Here is a 23,790-nt window from a genome sequence, read left to right as displayed (position 1 = left end):
ACAGCGCCGGGGACACGAGACACCCAGTCCCCCTCAAATGTAAATTCAATAGTAAATGAATAAAAATGTCACGCATATATATGGAAATTTGTTGTTAAAGTACAATGAGTCATTTTTTATATAGACCAGTGTAATGCATTTCCAATGGGGAAGAAAAAAAACAAACAAACAAGATCTGCATTCATGCAGATCCCCATGAAAACCCAAAAGTGATGCGCTTGTGTGGTCTCATGTGGCCTGTGAACAACTGCACAGTTAATGTGTTGTGTTATTTTACGCCTGTATGCATCAGACGCACATTGCATCTTGCTATATGATAGGCATCAGTATTCTGTATTGGTGTATTATGTGGGAATTTATGTATGAGACAAAGTATAGTAGTGTGTGTGTGTGTGTGTGTGTGTGTGTGTGTGTGTGTGTGTGTGTGTGTATGTGTGTGTGTGTGTGTATTTGTGTTGACATTAAACATTATATTTCGCAGGTTAATGTCAGGGTCTGTCTGGGAGAGGCTGTCTGCATATTATTCATTTTTCTTCTCTGCTCTGTCTACTTTCCTCTCTCCTATCCACTCCTCATCTCCCACTTCCTCCCCTCAGTGTCTGACAGCCGAGCGGGAGCAGGCGGAGGAGGGACAGGGGGAGGACTAGATGCCTCCCAAGCGCGCTTCTCCTCCTCGCTACCGACCTACCTCCCTGTCCAGTGCCAGCTCGTCGGCACCGATTCTGCCTATTTCCTGCGGGAGGCCAGTCAGGAGGTCATGCGGAACGGGAGCCTGTCGTCCCGCGTGGAGCCCTTCTTCCTCCATCAGCTGGAGGCCGGCGTCGGCGCGCCGCCCGCCGTGCCTTCCGTCAACTGCAGCTACGGCAACCTGAGCGTGGAGCAGCCAATCCCGGCGGAGCTGCTTCAGGGCCCTCCCCCGCATCTACTAGTAACGCCTAATCAGGTGACCCTAAACTGGAAGGTCAAAGGTCACATGGTGATGCCCAAAGTGGGGTCGACACGCCCGTGGATACAGGTAAGGAATGAGAAATGAGAGTGTTGGGATGGAGGACATTGTCATCTACTCTACCTGTCTTTTCTTTGAATGGATGTAAAGCACTCTGGGACAGTAACTGTGATTTAAGGCTATACAGTACCAGTACCCCAACTTGGGGTACTGGTACTTGGCACTCTCATTGTGCTGTACTTACTCTACTTGTACTGCCATTGACACAAATCACTTTTACTGTGTATTTTAAGTTTGTATACAGGTGTATTTTTTTTTCTCAGAATGGGAACCATCCAGGAAGCTGTGATTTTCTTTAATATTTCACTCCTCATCAAAATGCCAGCATGTCTCTTTTGTCTACCAACTATTTTTCTTTTTGTATTCAGTTTATTATTATTGTGTGTTATTGTTCTCCATGTTCCTATTTTTCTAGATATTGTTTCATTTGTTTATTATTTCTTATCTATCTATCTATCTATCTATCTATCTATCTATCTATCTATCTATCTATCTATCTATCTATCTATCTATCTATCTATCTATCTATCGCTGTCATTTTCCCCAGGTCTTATTCTACCTAGCAGGGCGGCGTTGGGACGAGCCGGACCCCCCTCCTCCGGCCCTCCTCCCCTGCGTCAGGGCCGTCGCCATCCGCGACTCCAGCGAGGCGGGACCATCCACGGGTTGCCGACTTGTGGGTGTCCCTGGTATCTGCGTCGTTCGCCTGGAGCTCCCCCCAGCTTGGTTCGTTCCGCCTCAAGTCAGAAAAAGACCCCCGGAAATAACTCTACCATCGGTGGACGTTTATTATTCCATCATACCACTGGAGGGGGCTGGTCAGGAGTGTCCTCCCGTTGTTAATGAGCCGTGGAGGGGTCAGAGCGCAAACAGCGGACCTCTTGTCGGGGGCCTGGATGCAGGGCTAGGGCGGCAGTGGGGCTCTTTTGTGGATGGGGGTCTTCAGGACATGCAGAAGGCTGGTACCGTCATGCTGACTGTTGGCCCAGTGTCAGCCAAAGGACAAAGGCTGAGACTGGATGAGAATGTGGAGGTCCTGGTGCCGGTCAGTCCAGTTCAGCTTGGCAAGACAGTGGCCTTTGGAGTCTTCATGAAGACAGATTCGAATGTAGAGCAGTTCACACTGAGGTAAGGGCAGGACGGATCTGGCTTTTGTTCCTTTTATGTCAGTTTCCATTTCCCTCCTCATTTTTTCTCTGATTTTATTTTTCTTTCTTGCCTCATCTTCATCTCTCTCTCTCTCTCTCTCCCACAAACACCTCCGCTTTCCGAGTCTGATGGCTATCACCTTTGTGTCCGCTGCCCCTTTCAGGAGCAAGCAATGCAAATAAGCACTTGCATGAATATTCATGACCCATCAGAGAAAGAGGAAGATGAGGCAAATTAGGAAGAAAAAAAAAGAGAAAAAACGGTGAGAAGGAAGAAAAGGAGAGGGAGGAAGCCTGACTGAAGGACTGGCAAGGCAGGAAACAAAAAAAGAAGACGCATTTGATTTTACTTTTTTTTGTTCTCGAGACCCTGGTGTCTAAAATAGGGTAGTATACCTACTTGGTCCTCTCGACTTGGTCCTGCAAATAAATGACAATTTTGTTTTCCTGGGTTTGAGTCGCAGGGAAATAGTTTTTGCTTTTGGCTCATGGGCTGAAAAAGAAGTTTCTGAACTGCTGATCTAGATGGAGCTTGTAAATCTGCATCTCACCTCTGCAGCGTCACTTTCCTGACTGTAGGGATTTGAGCCCGACAAATGACAGATTGCATGGATTTATCATCCAATGCATAGAATACACCAGTGTATAACAACATGGGCAGATATAGCATTACCATAACAATGGACACAACTCCCCACGGGGTTGGAAATATCAGGAGAGATTACAAAATGAATCTGCCCAACTTTGGACCGCTATGTGGGTGTGTCTTTGCCCATCGGTGTCATTTTTTTCCAGCAAAAATAACTTGACCACACACATGCAAAACTGAGCATGAACGTTGCCATGCACAGTGAACATCCCTACCAGACACCCCCTTTCCTATCTGTTCTCTGAGTTAAAACTTCCCCCCAAAATGGTCTGCTTTTTTGAGCATCATTCAAAGACATGAAAATGGTGGAGCCCCGCTGATACTGGAGTGGGGGGTGGGTGGGGGGTGGGGGGGGGCTACTCCATAATGTCCTTTAGACATTCTATTCAGTCTGAGAAAACAAAAGAAAATGTTTGGAAGATATGAGGAGCTGAAGTGAGGTTGAGATGAGGCATCTGGGTGTGATATATAAAAGTTATATATATATAACTTTTCACTTTTAAGGTCATTTAAAGTTGTCTCCAGATTTCTCCAGATTTTAAACAAAAACTCACATGACTGAGTGCTCACCCCTTTGAAAATTAATGCCATTCCTCTGTTATTCGTTGTGAGTGAACTTTTTGAAGAGGCATGGTGGCCCAGTGGTTAGCACTGTTACCTCACAGGACCTGGGTTCGAACCCCAGGCTGTCCCAGGTCCTTTCTGTGTGGAGTTTCTCCCCGTGTCTGCATGGGTTTCCTCTGAGTGCTCCGGTTTCCCCCCGCCATCAAAAGGACATGTATGTTAGGGTTAATACTCCTGCCTGTGCCCCGGAGCAAGGCAGTGGAGAGAAGAACTGGAGGAGGTCCCCAGGGCGCTGCAGCTGCCCCCTGCTGCTATACAATAGGATGTGTTACATGCAGAGAACACATTCATTGTGTTCTGTACAATCGACTCCCGTATTTTCACAATGTGTGTCTGGTGTGTGTCTGTGTGGGAGTCTATAAACGGCCAAACTAAAGCACTTGGGGCCTTGATTCTTTTTGGAGGTTATCGGGGATGATCAGGGGCACCTATAAAAATAGCAGAACATTAAAAATATGCATAATATGCGGAATATGCATAAAATATGTGGAATCCCTTCAGAATCCTGAGCAGTTCAACAAGATGGCGGGCTCTGGCTACGTCACGCCTCGGCTCTTTCCGCCGTTCGCACAAACCTCGCGTTCTTAACGGGTTGCTGGATGGCGGTCGGAGACAGCGAGCGGCGTTGGAAATAGAAAGCGTCCATGAAATAAGCCACAACGTCAGAGTCGCATTTGCATGGGTCGAGCACGGGCGTATATGGCGGCTGTCACGTCAAGTGAACTCAATAAAGTTTTCTGTTTTTGAATGTAAATCAGCGCGTGCGGGCGGTTCGGGTTTTGGCGGGTCTGACGAACAATAAAGGTGTCAGCTGTTGCGCGCGTGGAAGTGTCCGAGTGTCTTATCTGATGAATCAGATTTAAAGGCCCAAACATACTCGGGCAGAACGTACGCGGAGCGGACTCCACGAGGAATGTCCGCAGTCATTTGGGCCTCCATAGTCGAGCGCACTTCCGCGTTGTAGTTTCCTGTAAAACTGTCCGGGAAACCCTACATTACCCACAATGCTTGCGTGTTGTTTACACTCTTCTGTCATGGCGTCCGACACTGACGACGAGGAAGAGATGCTCTTGCCTGCTGGCTCAACAAGACAATAAACTGAAGAGACGGTGGTATGCATCCTCTCTGTGACGTGTCATACAGGTGTGGGTACTTTCGCACCTTCTACTCATATATTTTCGGAATGTGTGTGTGTACTGTTAGTGTGTGTGTGTGTGTGTGTTAGTGTAGATAGCGGGACCGAAAACTAAAGCATTTATGATCCTAATTTCTTTTGGAGGTGGTAGGTATTGTTCCAGAGAGGACCAGAAAAATAGCAGAACATTACAATATAATTATAATAATTATGCATAATTATGCAAAATATGCATGTTCTAAAAATGGCTAAAAACCACTTTTCTCGGCATTTCAAGGGATTCTGAGCGCTTGGGGGGAGGGAGTTGGAGTGGGGGGGTTTAGGGGCAGGGAGAAGGCGGTTAGCTGGCAGGATGAAGAGGAGGGAGATTTAGACGGGTGGATAGCTAATAAACGTCATGATCACCGCAACTTGGTTGCGGGTCATTTACTAGTGACGATATAAAGTGGCTTTCATTTCTTCTGTCTTTTATTTGTCAGCTTTTGGAGTGTGGAGTCTGGTAACATGGTGTATTTCAGGGAGCACTGTGCAGTTTACCTTCCTGTTGTGTTATTAAAATGAGGGAACAGTAACGTTATGAACAGCTGTCCCGCTCAGCTCACTGTACAGGAGACCATTCTTGAGGTTTTCTGAGGACAGTGGAGGAAAAAACGAGTCGGCCAGACTGCAGTTTAATTTGCCCTGGTACTGGTGACACACACACACACACACTCTCTCTCTCACACACACACACACACACACACACACACACACACACACACACACACACACACACACACACACACACACACACACACACACAGAGTGATCGTGTGGCCTCCCTGAAACTCAGACACACTTTGTCTTTGTCCCAGTTGTACAATTACCCCTGCCCACACACTGCTGTGTGTGTCCGTGTGTGTGTGTGTGTGTGTGTGTGTGTGTGTGTGTGTGTGTGTGTGTGTGTGTGTTCTGTGTGTGTGTGTGTGTGTGTGTGTCTGTGTCAGAGATATATACAAGAGATAGACACAGAGACGGCGATAAACAAAAGATAGACAGTTTTTTTGTGTTGTGTAAACCGCTGATGAGATGGACGCTCACATAAAAGGGGGGGCAGAAATGGCGTGAGGTAGAGGGAGAGGAGGTGAGAGAGAGAAATGACAGTGACATAGAAAGCAAGAGAGGAGGGCTGGAGCAGAAAGGAGGGGAGCAGCAGGGGGAGACGGCTCCATGGAAGCAGAGAGATGGAGGAAGGGAGAGAGACGGGACATAAAGAGACGGGAAAGAGAGAGACAGGGATGCCCCCTTCCGCGGCCTTTTTCCATGGGTGTCCGCATGTCTGCTGTTTGATAACCGGTGTGTATTCTGCATCGATATGTAGCAAAAGTGTACTAATTTTTTCAGATACTCTCACAAAGCGATGGAATGCACAATATCGTAACGGCCACGGATGACTAGACTTGCTAGCCCTTGGCTAGCGGGTTGACCCTTTAGTTGACTGGTTAGCGCCCTGGGTTCGCTTCCCGGCTCCCCCCCTGAAATCGCTACAATATTAACACAAATTGAATTCTCTTGAAAGGAAATCTGGCTATAAAAAAAAGAAAATCACAACAAAATGGGAAAATTATGCAAATTAATGATGTATGCTTCAGAGATGAACAACTTAAGAGCGTGCCACAGCTTGGCTCGATATTCCGCAGATGTAAACGATCAGCCGTCACGTGGGACTTTTCTCTCAGAGAGTCTCCTTCGAACCCAAGTCACAAACCCTTCGAACCCAAGTCACAGGTTTTGACAATTTCCACTGAGTTTACAATAACATGGTCTTGTATATACGTCACCTGAACAAAAAAAGAGAATTAAAAATAACCCAAACAGCAACGATGGCGCTCCCCCTCCCAAAATCCCCTGATGCCTGCTAACATATGTAAATCCAGACCCGTTCAATGTGCATTTACATAATGTAGCATTTACTGTGTTAGCAAGTCCCCCTTCGTACATTTCCCCTAAATCTACCCCGCATTAGCCCCGCAGGCGCTTCTCTCTCCGGCGCTCCACATTAAAACCAAATTAGCTTGTTGTAACGCAGAACCTCTGGTGTGTCTTAACCGACTAATTAGCATTTAATTCCTCGTAACGTCTGATGACTCAAAGCCGGGGAGGCGTTTTCCTCTGGGGGGCGCCGGACCGGAGATGGAGTGGCAGGGGTTCAGCGGAGGAGTGGAGGGGAAAGGGCAGGCGTGTCCCTCTCGTCCGTAAGAGGAGGTGGATGTTGAAAACGGGGGTGCAGTGGAGCGCGGGAGTGTTTTTGCAGCATCGCGGGTGTTGACAGGCTGCGGGTCGCAGAGATTAGTGGCTCTCTCATTAAGGAGCTGTCTTCTTGAACCCGGCACTATCGTTGTTTGGCTAGTTAATTAGCTGGATGATAACTGATGAGAGGATAAAATGGCTGTGTGTGTGTGTGTGGGGGGGGGGTGAGAGAGGGGTCGGCAAGCTGTGGCTGCGGAGCTGCATGCGTCTCTTTCGGCCCTCTCCGGTGGCTCCCTGTGGCTTTGACAAAAAATTATATGGAAATGAATAACGGCTATTTTTTTAATATTTTAATTTCATTTATCATTGTTGTAGGCTTAGTGATTCTTGCCTTCTCCACACTGAATAGAAAAATGTAACATTTCATCAACTAAAATGTGCGTCATAGGGCGTCCGGGTAGCATAGTGGTCTAGTCCGTTGCCTACCAACACAGGGATCGCCGGTTCGAATCCCTGTGTTACCCCTGGCTTGGTTGGACGTCCTTACAGACACAATTGGCCGTGTCTGCGGGTGGGACGCCGGATGTGGGTATGTGTCCTGGTCGCTGCAGTAGCACCTCCTCTGGTCGTTCGGGGGTAGCATGATCCTCCCATGTGCTACATCCCCCTGGTGAAACTCCTCACTGTCAGGTGAGAAGAAGCGGCTGGTGACTCCACATGTACCGGAGGAGGCATGTGGTAGTCTGCAGCCCTCCCCGGATTGGCAGAGGGGGTGGAGCAGCGACAAGGGACGGCTTGGAAGAGTGGGGTAATTAGTCAGATAAAATTGGGGAGAAAAAGGCGGGGGGGTGCGTCATAGCCTACGTCTACGGTCAGCTGGCGGTGGTTTGTCTGGAGTCTCCCCGCCTCACCCGTGAACATCATACAAATATCCCTCCGCCTCACATGAGAGGCTGCAGCACAGCCCTGTTAGACCAAATATCCCTCCCCCTCACATGAGAGGCTGCAGCACAGCCCTGTCAGACCTGCAGTGACGTTCACCAACACAAAAGGGGAGCGAGTCCTTTAACAGCCTCTCGCTTGGCAACAAAGTATCTGTTGTAGCAGGTTGTGAGTTTGTCAGGAAGCGAGCGACCCTCAGCTGTTGTGTGCGATGCTCAGGTGTGATGGGTGACACGTAGCCGAGGAGAGGAGAGGATTACCTCACACTCAACTGGACTTTCGTTCAGTTTTGGGTTTGGGTAGTAATAGCGCCCCCTAATAAAAATAACAAAAAAGGTAAACCGTTTTTTTCTTTATTGCAGTTCTGTAATTTCATAGATGCAACAAAAATGGCAATATTGTAAGGGAAATGCAACGTTAAAGTACCAAATAATCATAAATTGTCCACTGCAGATGAGCCACATGTGGTAAAACTTTACTTTGTAGACCTGTTAGTCACGTTGATGGGCTAATTTAGACTTAATAGGCTGTGTTACCTTCATTATAAGGCTCAATATATTTTGCAGCTCCAGACAGATTTTTTTTTTTGGCCAAAAATGCCTATTTTGATAGTAAAGGTTGCCTGCCAACCCCCTGTTAATGTCACAGCCCCTCGCCCTTGACATCAAAGCGATCACCCTTGACACCTGCTACACCAGCTGACACCTGCTACACCAGCTGACACCTGCTACTCCAGCTGACACCTGCTACTCCAGCTGACACCTGCTGCCCCCTCCTTCACCCCGGCACACCAGCTGACACCTGCTACACCAGCTGACACCTGCTGCCCCCTCCTTCACCCCGGCACGCCAGCTGGCCATCAAGCAATCGCCCTCACCCTTAAAAGGCCTCCACTGTGGACCAGTCTTCGCTGGAACATCGCCATTCATGGACTTCTGCCTGCCTGCCTACCTGCCACAGAGCCACCTCCTGCTCTACCCCCGAGATCGGTCACTTCAATGAAGACTGGATTCTTCCCTTACCTGGTTGTCCCGTCTGCTTTTGGGTTCTTTCCCGATACATGACAGTATGTTCCAGCCACTATGGACCCAGCAGACCATTCCACCACAGACCTGGCCACGGTCTGCCAGGCTGTAGCCAACCAGGAATCGGTCCTCGGCCAGCACAGCCAGGTGCTACAGGGGATGGCTGACGCCCTCCGTGGGCTCAGCTCAAAGATCTCCGGAATCCAGACCCAACTTAGTGCCTCCGCTAGCCCGGGATCCGCCCCTCCAGCTCCGCCACCCCCAGCGCCATCAACTTCGGCTAAGGAACCATGGGTTGCCCCGCCCGATAAGTATGATGGAGATTTTGGACTTTGTCGCCCTTTTTTGATGCAGTGTGAGATTATGTTTAACCAGCAGCCCCAGTCATATTCCACGGATGGAGCCAAAGTCGCTTACATCACGGGTCTTCTCCGGGGAAGCGCCCTGGATTGGGCTACAGCGGTGTGGGAGATGCGGGCCTCCACTTCCTCATCCTATGCTGAGTTCACCACTGCTTTTCGCCAGGTTTTTGATCATCCCGTGCGGGGAAAGGATGCGTCAAAAAGACTGATCTCTCTCCGCCAGGGTTCCCGCAGCGTCGCTGACTACTCAGTTGAGTTCCGTACGCTATCAGCGGAGAGCGGATGGAACAACGAGTCCCTCCAGGCCGGCTTTTCCAACGGGCTAAGCGAATCCATAAAGGACGAATTGGTTTCCTACCCTGAGCCTGGAGGGTTGGAGGAATTGGTTACCCTGGCCATTCGTGTGGACAACCGTCTCCAGGAGCGGAGGCGAGAGAGGACATGCCGCTTTCCTGGTCACAACAACTTACCATGGGCCACACCTCCAAACTCTGGGGGCCGAGCTCGCTCGACTGAGGTTGCCGTCCTCCGAGAAAGCCCGAGGTGTGACTCTTCCCCAGCTTCGGAGCCGATGCAACTCGGCCGCTTCTGGCTCAACCCGGAGGAGCGTCAATGCCGCATCACTGAGAACAGCTGATTGTATTGTGGTCAGCCTGGTCACTTTCTCGCCTCCTGCCCTCACCGTTCCGTCAAACTAGCAGGCTCCTCGTGAGCCCAACTGTCTGCCCTCTGTCTCCTCGTCCACGTACCCAGTTGCAAGCTACCATCAGTTTTAAAGGTCAGTCCACTAAACTTTTGGCTTTAATTGACTCTGGAGCTGATGAAAGCTTTTTGGATGCAAGTGTTGTGAAGCAGTTAGGTCTTGCCACTGTGAGTCTGGACCTGCCTATTGAAGCTAATGCCCTGGATGGGCGTCTCCTGGCCCGGATAACCTCTAAGACCGAGCCTGTGCGCCTCCTGTTGTCGGGAAACCATCAAGAGGAGTTAAGTTTTTTCGTTATCAATTCTCCCTTTGTTCCCATTATACTTGGTCATCTCTGGCTGGTTAAGCATAGTCCCCATATTGATTGGTCATCGGCCAGAATTTCAAGTTGGAGTCCGTCTGTCATGCCATATGCCTCCAGTCTGCTCTGCCTCGGTCTGTCCCCTGTCAGGTGTCAAGCTCTGAGACCTCTGACCTGTCACTGGTGCCTCCAGAGTACCATGACCTCCAAGCCGTATTCAACAAGCAGCAAGCTCTCTCCCTGCCTCCTCATCGCCCCTATGATTGCGCTATTGACCTGCTGCCGGGCGCTCCCCTCCCCAGCAGCCGCCTATATAGCCTCTCCAAGCCTGAGCGGGAGTCCATGGAGAGGTACATCAAGGACTCCTTGGCTGCTGGTCTTATTCGCCCGTCATCATCACCCCTTGGTGCGGGGTTCTTTTTTGTGGCCAAGAAGGACAAGACCCTCCGGCCGTGTATTGACTATAGAGGCCTCAATAACATCACAGTCAAGAATAAGTACCCTCTGCCCCTCATGACTTCCGCTTTTGATTCTCTCCAGGGAGCCACAGTGTTCACTAAACTAGACCTCCGCAATGCTTACCACCTGGTCCGGGTTCGAGACGGAGATGAATGGAAGACTGCCTTCAACACCCCCCTGGGGCATTTTGAATATCTGGTGATGCCGTTTGGTCTCACTAATGCCCCAGCGGTCTTCCAGAGTCTGGTCAATGATGTCCTACGTGACATGTTGGATCGTTTCGTTTTTGTTTACCTGGATGATATCCTGATTTTTTTCCAGAGACCTGTCAGAGCATGTCATGCACGTCCGCCAAGTCCTTCAACAGCTTCTGGAGAACCGCCTTTTCGTAAAAGCAGAGAAGTGCGAATTCCATGCCCCTTCAGTCACCTTCCTGGGCTACATCGTGGCCGATGGGCAGGTGAGAATGGACCCCACCAAGGTCAGAGCGGTTCTTGAGTGGCCAAGCCCGACCAGCCGTAAGCAGCTTCAGAGGTTCCTCGGGTTTGCCAACTTCTACAGACGGTTCATCCGCAACTACAGCCGCGTTGCGGCCCCACTAACCACTCTTACCTCCACCTCCAGACCGTTCCTGTGGACCCCTGTAGCAGAGGCAGCTTTCCAAGCCCTCAAGCACCGCTTCACCACAGCTCCTATCCTCATCCAGCCAGACCCAACCAAGCAGTTCGTTGTAGAAGTGGACGCCTCTGAGATTGGGGTGGGGCGGTCCTTTCTCAGCGCTCCAGTGAGGATGGCAAGACACACCCCTGTGCCTTCCTGTCTCGCCGTCTCTCCCCAGCTGAAAGGAACTATGATGTGGGGAATCGTGAGCTCCTGGCGGTGAAATTGGCACTGGAGGAATGGCGACATTTTCTGGAGGGGTCTGAGCTTCCTTTTATAGTGTGGACTGACCATAAGAACCTGGAATACATCCAGTCAGCAAAGCGACTCACCGTGCGCCAAGCCAGGTGGGCACTCTTTTTTGGTCGTTTTAATTTTTCTTTGACGTACAGACCTGGCTCCAGGAATGCCAAGCCCGATGCTCTGTCTCGTGTGCATGGGGAAGAGTCTAAGCCCAAGCTCCAACCTGACACCATCGTTCCCTCTACCTTTGTGGTTGTGGCTGCGGCTGTCACCTGGAACATTGAAAGGGAGGTCATGGCAGCACAACAGACTCAGCCTGACCCAGGTAACGGTCCCCCTGGGCGCTTGTTTGTTCCAGACGCTGTTAGATCTAGTGTGTTGCAGTGGGCTCACTCTTCCAAACTTACCTGCTATCCTGGAGTAACCTGTACCCTAGCCTTCCTCTGCAGGCGGTTCTGGTGGCCTTCCATGACAGAGGATACTGGGTCTTTTGTTTCTGTCTGTCCTGTTTGTGCCCGGAATAAGCCCTCCACTCGGGCCAGTGCCGGTCTGCTGCACCCCCTGCCTGTTCCACACCGTCCCTGGTCACATCTGTCCTTGGATTTCGTCTCTGGTCTGCCCGCCTCCGACGGTAACACCATTGTACTGACTGTCGTTGATCGCTTCAGTAAATTTGCTCACTTTTTGCCCTTGTCTAAACTGCCTTCGGCCCAAGAGACTGTGGATCTGCTGGTCAGGGAGGTTTTCCGGGTCCACGGTCTTCCCCGTGATATAGTGTCTGACCGTGGCCCCCAGTTCACTTCTGCTGTCTGGAAGGCATTCTGCTCTGCCATCGGTGCCACCGTCAGCCTGTCATCGGGGTTCCATCCTCAGACCAACGGCCAGGCCGAGAGGGCCAACCAGGCATTGGAGACTGTCCTCCGCTGTCTGGTGTCTGCCAATCCATCCTCTTGGTCCTCACAACTTCCCTGGGTAGAATATGCCCATAACCCCTATCCACCGTCTGCTACTGGGTTGTCCCCTTTTCAATGCCTTTACGGCATCAGCCCCCCCTTTTTCCTTCTCAAGACGTAGACATTCCGGTTCCGTCTGTCCAGGCCCATGTCTGTCGGTGCCGTCGGACTTGGTGGCGAGCCCGTGCTGCACTGCTCAGGGCCTCCGGCCGTTACCAGCACTTGGCGGATCGTCATTGCACCCCTGCTCCGGACTACTCCCCCGGTGACCAGGTATGGCTCTCTACCAAGGATCTACCCTTGAGATCGGACGCTAAAAAACTGTCCCCCAGGTATATTGGTCCCTTTCCCATTGTCAAAGTCATTAACCCCTCTGTGGTCCGTCTGAAGCTGCCCCGCACTCTCCGGGTTCACCCTTCCTTCCATGTGTCCTGCTTCAAACCTGTCTCTACCAGCCCTCTAGTTCCTCCGGCCCCCCCGCCCCCACCTCCTCGTATGATCAACGATCATCCAGCTTACACCGTTCGTCGTCTCCTGGACTCTCATTGCCACGGTCGCGGCCTGCAGTATCTCGTGGACTGGGAGGGATATGGCCCGGAGGAGAGGTGTTGGGTCCCTCGTCGCCTTGTCCTGGACGCGAACCTCATCCGGGACTTCCACAGGACGCACCCTGACGGGCCTAGTAGGTCGCCCATTGGCGCCCCTTGGAGGGGGGGTACTGTCACAGCCTCTCGCCCTTGACATCAAAGCGATCACCCTTGACACCTTCTACACCACCTGACACCTGCTACGCCAGCTGACACCTGCTACTCCAGCTGACACCTGCTGCCCCCTCCTTCACCCCGGCACACCAGCTGACACCTGCTACACCAGCTGACACCTGCTGCCCCCTCCTTCACCCCGGCACGCCAGCTGGCCATCAAGCAATCACCCTCACCCTTAAAAGGCCTCCACTGTGGACCAGTCTTCGCTGGAACGTCGCCATTCATGGACTTCTGCCTGCCTGCCTACCTGCCACAGAGCCACCTCCTGCTCTACCCCCGAGATCGGTCACTTCAATAAAGACTGGATTCTTCCCTTACCTGGTTGTCCCGTCTGCTTTTGGGTTCTTTCCCGATACGTGACAGTTAACCTCATAACTACGTGCCTACATCATAACTACATGCCTAACCTTCACCCTTACCCCAACCGTGCCCTCACTCCAATTCTAACCTAAACCCCAAACCCAAGTCCCAACCCTAAAATACATCCTTTTTCTCCCGGCGACCCATGAAATGTCCCCACAAGGTAGGTGGTTTCCGGTTTTCCTATCATAATGGGGACCAAATGTCCCCGTTAGGATAGGAAAACAACCCCCCCCCCCACACACACGTATGGAGGATCCCACCTGTGGTTTGCTTTTCTTCCCCAAAGCTGTAACATTGATTTGTCCTCACATCCTGTTACAGCAAGAATGCACAATCATGCTTACCTGCATACCAGTGTGTGTGTGTGTGTGTGTGTGTGTGTGTGTGTGTGTGTGTGTGTGTGTGTGTGTGTGTGTGTGTGTGTGTGTGTTTGTGCAATTTACGTTTGTATTTTGTCTGTGACAGGAAAAAGAACAGAATAATGAAGAAGTAAAAAGGAAAGGATGTAGAGAATCTGTAATGCCTTCATTCTAATGGGATACATGACAATCACCTGCCAATAACCATCTATCTATCTATCTATCTATCTATCTATCTATCTATCTATCTATCTATCTATCTATCTATCTATCTATCTATCTATCTATCTATCGCTCGCTTGCTCTCTATCATCTATCTATCTATCTATCTATCTATCTATCTATCTATCTATCTATCTATCTATCTATCTATCTATCTATCTATCTATCTATCTATCTATCTATCTATCTATCTATCTCTCTGTCTCTCTCTCTATCTGTCTATCTAGCTCTTGCTCTCTCTCTCTCTCTCTCTCTCTCTCTCTCTCTCTCTCTCTCTCTCTCTCTCTCTCTCTCTCTCTCTCTCTCTCTCTCTATCTATCCGTCTCTCGCTCGCTTGCTCGCTTGCTCTCTATCTATCTATCTATCTATCTATCTATCTATCTATCTATCTATCTATCTATCTATCTATCTATCTATCGATCTCTCTGTCTCTCTCTCTATCTGTCTATCTAGCTCTTGCTCTCTCTCTCTCTCTCTCTCTCTCTCTCTCTCTCTCTCTCTCTCTCTCTCTCTCTCTCTCTCTCTCTCTCTCTCTCTCTCTCTCTATCTATCCGTCTCTCGCTCGCTTGCTCGCTTGCTCTCTATCTATCTATCTATCTATCTATCTATCTATCTATCTATCTATCTATCTATCTATCTATCTATCTATCTATCTATCTATCTATCTATCTATCTATCTATCTATCTGTCTCTCCCTCGCTCTCTCTCTCTCTCTATCTTTTCTTCCCACTGAGACTGTCTTTGCCACAATGTCCTTCTTGATTTATTTTCCTTTGTTTCTGTCTCTTTTTCTCTGTCTATCACTCTGTTTATTTCTGTTTCTATATAAGCTATATATCTGCCAATTTGCCCTCTCTTGCTTTCTCTCTGTCTCTCTCTGCCTTGTTGTCTATCTTTTGATGTGTCTCTGTCTGTCTCTCTCTTTTGTTGCATCTCTCATTGTCTTTTGACCTCCCCCCATCTCTCTTTCACCCCGTCTTTCTCTAAATACCTGTGCTGTTATAAGGAAATTTGGCTCATCCGGTGCATCAGAGAATCTCTTCTCTTTTCCTTTTTTTTTTTGCCACATCTATTGTTCCTTTGCTATTTTCTGTTATTTTTCCTCTTTTGGAGCAGCACTCTAAATAATCACCCCAGTCATTAAGGCGGACAGGAAGTGGTGGGTTCCCGTGATCACACATGTCTCTGTACTCCTAATGGACTCCCTCTGCTTCATACTTTATGATCTGCTCCTTATCCGCAGTGCAGGAGCCCTGCCGCCTTGACAGTCCGCTGGTTTTGTGACACTATATGCCTTAGAACTGTATTAGTGTCTTTGGAAGGAGGCAGAGCGGGTGCTATATTTAATGCCTGTGTGCCTTGTTACCTCTGATGCATCCTACGGAGGAGATCTGTGGAGATGCACGGTGATTGCAGGGGGGGGGGTCTATGCTCTCTAAATCCCAAAGTCATTTCCCTTAAAATAAAACGGCACAGCAGTGCTGCCCTGTCAGGACCTTCCCCACTGACAAACGACAAAACAAAGTGTTTGAGCTGTGGTTTTAACCTCTGGTGTTGTCCAACCTGTGGTTGGTGAAGGTCTTTCATGGACTCGTCCCATATCTGATTGTTGGCCTCAACCACTTCCCTTCTCCATCCTAGAAAGTTGAATCAGTTCATCTGGACACAAAGTCCCCCCCATTTTCTCCCCAATTGTACCTGTCCAATTACCCCACTCTTCCGAGCCATCCTGGTCTCTGCTCCACCCCCTCTGCCGATCCGGGGAGAGCTGCAGACTACCACATGCCTCCTCCCATACATGTGGAGTCACCACCCGCTTCTTTTCACCTGACAGCGAGGAGTTTCGCCAGGGGTACGTAGCGTGTGGGAGGATCATGCTATTCCCCCCAGCCCCCCCCCCCCCCGAACAGGTGCCCCGACCGACCAGAGGAGGCGCTAGTGCAGCGACCAGGACACTTACCCACATCGGGCCTCCCACCCGCAGACACAGCCAATTGCGTCTGTAGGGACGCCCGACCAAGCCGGAAGTAACACGGGGATTTGAACTGCCCTCCCCATGTTGGTAGGCAACAGAATAGGCCACCACACCACCCGAATGCCCCCCCCCCGATCACAATGTTTAATGGGATGTCCAGATGAACTGATTCAACTTTCTGGGATTTCTACGCATGGGTTATTGTGCATGCATCACAATATTCCTTTCATCATCAAACTTGCCTCTACCTGCCTTCCTCTTTCACATCTGCACACTGGTGCAAAATCCTATCTGACAATAAGCATTGAAATAAGTATCTCCAAGAATGTCCATGATTTGGATATTCCTGGATTAGAGAAGACATGTGTTGGCATGGAAATCTTCAGGATTGTAAATTCAAATGGGTACTTTAATAAGTACTCTGAGTGCCCTCCATCATTGGACCTTGGGGTTCCTCCCTCCATGTTGTCAAGTATGACAATGGAAAGTCCAATTCAGTCTTTTGCAGATCATAAAACTCGGAGATCAGATAACAGCATCTCTGTACATACAGGGTCACATAACTCAGCACCACAGCCTCCTCCCTCATTTCCCCAACCGTACATGTGACATTGCCATTTGATAGACAAGACATAACATCTGGGTCCTCTCTTTGGACACTTCCCGCTCCAGTCCAGTGAAAAAGGCACTTAGTGCATCCAGTTATCTTAACATAGAATACTGAACTCTCAAAAGCACACCTTTTGCCCAGTCCTGTAGGAAACCCCCAGTTCTCTGCTTAACTCAGCCCTTTTGTCCCTTGACCCAATATTATCCCCTGCAACCAACTCTGCCTTCACCTCTTTTATACTTTGCTCCAGCCTTGCCAGTGTTCTCTTGGCATCTACATTGCTCAAAAAAATAAAGGGAACACATAAGCAATGCAATGTAGCTCCAAGTCAATCACACTTTTGAGATATCAACCTGTCCAGTTATGAAGCAACACTGATTTGTGAATCAATTTCACCTGTTGGTAAATTGTCTAATTTCCACCAGGTGGAAATTAAGACAATTTGCAAGACAACCCCTATAAAAGGAATGGATTTGCAGGTGGTGGCCACAGACCATTTGCCTGTCCTCATCTTTTCTGGCCGATCTTTGGTTAGTTTTTCATTGTGCTAGTGCCCTCACCACTAGAGGTGGCATGAGGCGTTATCTGCAACCTACAGAAGTTGCTCAGGTAGTGCAGCTCATCCAGGATGGCACATCAATGTGTGCTGTGGCAAGAAGATTTGATGTGTCTCCCAGCACAGTGTCCAGAGCATGGAGGAGGTACCAGGAGACAGGCTAGTACACCAGGAGACATGGAGGGGGCCGCAGGAGGACAACAACCCCACAGCAGGACCACTATCTGGTCCTTTGTGCAAGGAGGAACAGGAGGAGCACTGCCGGAGCCCTACAAAACGACCTTCAACAGGCCACTAATGTGCAGGTTTCTGCTCAAACAGTGAGAAACAGAATGCATGAGGATGGTATGAGGGCCCGACGTCCACAATTGGGGCCTGTGCTCACAGCCCAACACCGTGCAGCCCGATTGACCTTTGCCAGAGAACATCTTGGTTGGCAGATTCGCCATTGGCGCCCTGTGCTCTTCACAAATGAGAGCAGGTTCACACTGAACACATGTGACAGACGTGAGAGAGTCTGGAGACGCTGTGGAGAACGTTCTGCTGCCTGCAACATCCTCCAGCATGACCGGTTTGGCGGTGGGTCAGTGATGGTCTGGGGAGGCATATCCTTGGAGGGCCGCACAGACCTCTACGTGCTAGCCAGAGGTACCATGACTGCCATTAGGTACCGGGATGGGATCCTCAGACCCATTGTCAGACCATATGCTGGTGCAGTGGGCCCTGGGTTCCTGCTCATGCATGACAATGCTCGTCCTCATGTGGCCAGAGTGTGTCAGCAGTTCCTGTATGTCGAGGGCATTGATGCTATGGACTGGTCTGCACGTTCCCCAGACCTGAATCCAATCGAGCACCTCTGGGACATCATGTCTTGTACCATCCGCCAACGTGATGTCACACCACAGACTGTCCAGGAGTTGACCGATGCCCTGATCCAGGTCTGGGAGGAGATCCCTCAGGAGACCATCCGTCGTCTCATCAGGAGCATGCCCAGACGTTGTAGGGAGTGCATACAGGCACGTGGAGGACACACACACTACTGAGCCTCATCTTGAATCGTCTTGAAGAATTTCCACATAAGTTGGATCAGCCTATGTTCTCATTTTCCACTTTGATTTTGAGTATGATTCTGAATCCAGACCTTAATGGGCTAATGATTTTGATTTCCATTGATCATTCTTAGGTTATTTTGCTCTAAACACATTCCTCTGTCTAATAAATAAAGATTTTCAGCTGAAATATTTCATTCATCGAGGTCTATATTGTGTTTTTAGGTGTTCCCTTTATTTTTTTGACCAGTATATATAGTTGAGAAGGCTGCGTATTGGTAGCAGAAAGACCTAATGTGTGCTTTACCAGCATCCCATTACTGACCTAGGACTCAAAATCCCCCCTTTTCTGTCTCTACTTCTGCCACAACCCCCAAAACTGGTGCAAAAGCCAACATCTTGCAAGAGCTTTACATTAAATTTCCAGTGCGCAGACTGGCGTGTCCTGGAGGAGGTTACCAGGTGCAACATGGCTATGTGGTGATCAGAAGAACCCGCAAGACATATATGTTTGCCTTTTCCATTCTGCTACTACGACATCTAAGTCGGTATAGTCGGTTCAGTCATGCTGCACTAACCCTATCCCCACCACCTTCATCCATGATAACTGTTTACCTACTGGAAATTTTAGTCTCTATGTATCCACCACAGTTCAGGGTGAGGAGCTCGGCCATCCAGAGGGAGCTCTGAGTAGAGCCACTGCTCCTTCACGTCGAAAGGAGCCAGTTGAGGTGGTTTGGGCATCTGATTAGGATGCCTCCTGGGCACCTTCCTTTGGAGGTTTTCCGGGCACGTCCAACTGGGAGGAGACCCCAGGGCAGACCCAGAGCTCGCTGGAGGGACTACATGTCCAATCTGGCCTGGGAACACCTTGGAATCCCCCAGGAGGAGCTAGAGAGCGTTGCTGGGGAGAGGGATGTCTGGAGTGCCCTACTTAGCTTGCTGCCACTGCGACCCGACCCCGGAGAAGCGGCTGATGATGAGCTGTATCCACCAAATCACTACTGTGCACTATGTCTCTCAACACACCTGCTGATGTTGTGTGTGGCTCCCCCCAGCCTGTCGGTAGCATGGTCAGTGGTGCAATTCCGGTCTCCCACAAACGGCAACATCACATCAGCACTTAAGGTTAACAGTTCCTGCTTTAGTCTATTCAATAATACTACCTTCTCACTCCCTCCATTTGGTGCGTAAACATTGACAAACACAATCTCTCTACCCCCCCCCCCCCCCATATTAGCCCCTACCACTAGCAGCCTTCCTGTGACCACTTCCTTTTCAGCGGTAATATTAAACTTTGAGCCTGGTGCAAAGAGGATAGCTACACCTTCACTAACGTTGGTACTGTTGCTCATAACCAAGCCCCCCAACAGAGCCCCCAGTCCACCTTATTAATTACACCACTGTGTCTTTCTTGCAAAAACATTATATTGAGATTCTTTTTTTGTCTCACATAATCAACAAGTACAGCCCTTTTAGTCCCGTCTCTAGCCTCATTTATGCTAAGAGAATCCACTCTCAGAACCTCCATAAGAAAAGGAAGAGAAAGATGAGAAGTATGAACCAGATGAAAAGAATCCCCATCAGCATGCCTTTACTTTTCAACCTATCCATCTTTAAGCCTTAGACAAAGTTGAGCTTTTCCTTACAATAGTGGCCCATTTCCTATACTTCCTCCTAGGGGTCACTTGCCAACTAGGAGACTCTTGTGTGGCTGTGATTCCCTGCACTGTCCTCAGGAAGTTGTTAACATAAGGAAAATAATCTGATACATCAATATCCTTCCTAATTCTGCTACTGAATAAACATCACCTTGTTCAACCCGACTAGCAGGTGCCTCTGGCACTACGGAGCAATCTGATTGGTCCATACCATCTGACACCCCTCCTGACTTTGCTGTCTGTTCATCCTCTTGACCCTCCAGACTAACCATCATCTTGACCTCTACCTCTCCTCTCCTGTCCTGCTTTCCTCCCCCTGCCGCTCCCTTCAACAGTCTGCCAATCTCCCCTTTCCCAATTCCCCATCAACATTCCTGTCTACCTGCTTTATCTCCTGTCCTTCATCCTGCTGCCCAGAAAGAGTATCGCCCATCAAATCCCTCTACCTGCGCCTCCTTTCCAGCACCTTTGAAACAACCAATCTCATTGCCGGTGCCAACAATGGTGAGACAGCTATCAAACCCCTTTGACATAAATGCCACTTGCCACCAAACCACTCATCAAACTCCCCTTCTTCAAGAACACCACCTTTGTTTTTTTTTCATCCGAGAAGCATCTCCAATATTGTCACAACCTACCTGTTCGCCCACAGCAAGAAGCACCTCCCCCACCCTGTTGTTGTTACTTGGCACACTCCTGACCCTGTGGCATAGTGTCAACTCCTCACCTCCTTCAACTCCTGTCCTCCTCAACTCCTCCAACTCCTCTTCCTCCTCCAACTCCTCTTCCTCCTTCTACTCCTATCCTCCTCCAACTCCTGTTCCTCCTCAACTCTTCTTCTCCCCCCAACTCCTCTCCTCCTCCAACTTCTCTCCTTCTCCAACTCCTAATCCTCCGGTTATCATAGCCCCATTCCTCGGCCCAACAAAAACGTTCTGCCTTTTTCACCACTTGAACCATTTACAACACTTAAAGAGATACTGTCATGCTGTTTCTGAGCCCAGTTTTAACACAGGGGGTTTGAATTTCAACCAAATGGTAGGTGTGGTTTTATAATTTCATAGCTATTGGCTACTGAAATTCAGGGTGGTCGTGTGGGTGTGGCTGGGTGGGCTAAACACCCAGCAACACCCACATGACCACAGTCACACAATAGTATATTGAACATGGCTGGTTGTAGCGCTCTCATAGCTCCGCTTGGCCATGCCCACTGTGCTAATGGTAATTCGTGACACGGCAAGTTACCACATTTTTGCCAACTGGATATCAGTTACTCGACTGCCGATATCTATCGTCTGGCCATAAATGTGATTTTAGGGCTACCATTTGTCTCATCGATCACATCCACACTCCTTACATCGATTAACAACAGGCAAAGTCGGATTTTGATGCAAGTATCTCTTTAACACCCACCATGGTAATAAATTAAAGAAACACCCAATAAAAGACCCCCCCCTAAAAAAAAAAAAGTTAAGAGGCGAAGAAAAAAAGTGAGAGCCCACAAACCGCATCCCTCTCGGGGAGAGAGAGAGAGTGAGAGAGAGAGACATACAGTAGTAATACAGTATCTGTGTCATGCCATCAATAACCTTGAGAGGCAGTATACAGTAGAAACCAGTGTCTCTGCCATCATGGTGTACGGCAGTGAAATTACTTTGTATTTTTCATTCAGCCCTTCGGTATTGTGCTGACTTTTACTATGCTCCTGTGTGTCAAAATGTACTTATTCTGGCACAAAATAAGGGCTGATTTGACAGCAGCTCTCCAGAAGAACAGCGAGCCCAGTTGCAGCGCTGTCTGTCTGTATTTGTTGCAGGGAACGAGCAGGGTTTGATTAAAAGCAGAGGGAAAAAAGTTCTTGGAAGTTCAAAAGGTCATTGCTGCAAGGAGCTCGATACTTGCTCACTGACAGGAATGATAGGAGGGATTACAACCACACACACACACACACACACCTGCATACCTGCATACACACACCTGCACACATTGTAATGCAAGACACATACACACATGCACACATGTTCTTACTGACAGCCACCCTGACACACACACACACACACACACACACACACACACACACACACACACACACACACATGAGCAAGTGGATACGCAAACACAATTTCACGATCACACAAATGCAGTCGCAAAAGGAGAGGTAAGGTACATCACAGTTTTGTATGGTCATTAACACACAAATGTGCTGAGATGCCCCACAGTTCCCGTGATGATATTTCACCAATACCCTTTACAACGGGAGTCACGTGACCTCTCTGTAAACATTACAGCCGTTCATCACCAATTCCCCTTACAACGGGAGTCACGTGACCGCTCTGTAAACATTACATCCGTTCATCACCAATTCCCTTTACAACAAGAGTCAGGTGACCTTTCTGTAAACTTTACAGCTGTTCATCACCAATTCCCTTTACAACAGAAGTCACATGACCTCTCTGTAAACTTTACAGCCGTTCATCACCAATTCCCTTTACAACAGGAGTCAGGTGACCTTTCTGTAAACTTTACAGCCGTTCATCGCCAATTCCCTTTACAACAGAAGTCACATGACCTCTCTGTAAACTTTACAGCTGTTCATCACCAATTCCCTTTACAGCAGGAGTCACGTGACCTTTCTGTAAACTTTACAGCTGTTCATCACCAATTCCCTTTACAACAGGAGTCAGGTGACCTTTCTGTAAACCTTACAGCCGTTCATCACCAATTCCCTTTACAACAGGAGTCACTTGACCTTTATGTAAACTTTACAGCTGTTCATAATGATAATGATAATAAAATTATATAAGCTTGACCTGGACTATCCTCTCCAAAGATAAGAATGTTCCTTTGTGAGTTTTAATATTCCTTCTGTCTTTCTTTTTTGAAAAAAAAAAACAAAAACAGTCCTCTGTGCGCTAGTGTACAGTTGTACTCTGAAACGTACCGGAGTCAAATACAGACACACATACACAACCCACTTAGAGGACACATGAGTCCAGAGAGCCAGGCAGCTGTATTTTGTCACGCCGCTTCACTTTCCTGCCTCCTTCCTTGTGTTGTGGCCACACATTACCAGTGGAAGGAATTTGCTTTTCCATTCATTCCATAAAATGTAAGTGGGATTACCACCCTGTGTCTGTTTCTCAGGTGGCTATGGGAGGTGGACTGAGGTCGATCAGAATCAGAATCGGAATACTTTATTCATCTCCAAGGGGAAATTGATGCTCATGGGACTCGCTAGCCCTTAGCTAACGGGTCAGACCTTTTAGTTGACTGATTAGCGCAGTTGCCCGTGGTGCAGTCACCCCGGGTTCACGTCCCGGCTGCGGCGGTTCCGGGCTACCTCTGCATTCGCTACATTGGTGTCAGAAGTGGGACAGTGAGACCGTGAGGCCATCGGAAGGGCGTGCGCCCAGAGGCGTGAGGGAGCTGGAACGCTGAAGCATGGGGATGCGCTTCCCGAGGGAGGGGAGTAGTTTAACGAACATGGATGACTAGACTCGCTAGCCCCTGGCTAGTCGCCCGCGGTGCAGGAGATCTGGGTTCACGTCCCGGCTACGGCGGTTCCGAGCTGCCCCCTGAATTCGCTACACTCATTCCTTATGATTAAAAACCATCCTCAACCACACATGCATGCGCATGTGCACACACACACACAACACAGACCAATGTAACATGAATACACAGGTTCTGCTGTGATAAACTCATCTGGAATAATACTGTTCATCTCTCGCTTTCCATTCTCTGTTCTTCGCTGGCCGTCAACTTCTCAGTCTCTGCCTCGTCAACCTTTCC

At 49.2% G+C, this 23,790-nt stretch overlaps 1 protein-coding gene across 1 annotated transcript in view; it reads left to right on the top strand.

Moving 5' to 3' along the window:
• The first annotated feature begins 313 nt into the window (after window positions 1–313).
• si:dkey-215k6.1 (transmembrane protein 132D) overlaps window positions 314–23,790 on the top strand; it is a 450,750-nt gene continuing 427,273 nt past the window's right edge. The window contains exons 1-3 of the mRNA XM_056278865.1: window positions 314–326; window positions 597–1,015; window positions 1,554–2,134. Of these exons, the coding sequence (XP_056134840.1) occupies window positions 314–326; window positions 597–1,015; window positions 1,554–2,134 (1,013 nt within the window). The remainder of the gene's footprint in view (window positions 327–596; window positions 1,016–1,553; window positions 2,135–23,790) is intronic.

Source organism: Lampris incognitus, chromosome 1, assembly GCF_029633865.1.
Source record: "Lampris incognitus isolate fLamInc1 chromosome 1, fLamInc1.hap2, whole genome shotgun sequence".
NCBI classification, from domain to species: domain Eukaryota; kingdom Metazoa; phylum Chordata; class Actinopteri; order Lampriformes; family Lampridae; genus Lampris; species Lampris incognitus.
The sequence above is the reverse complement of the archived record's forward strand: the minus strand, read 5'-3'. Positions and strand labels throughout refer to the sequence as shown.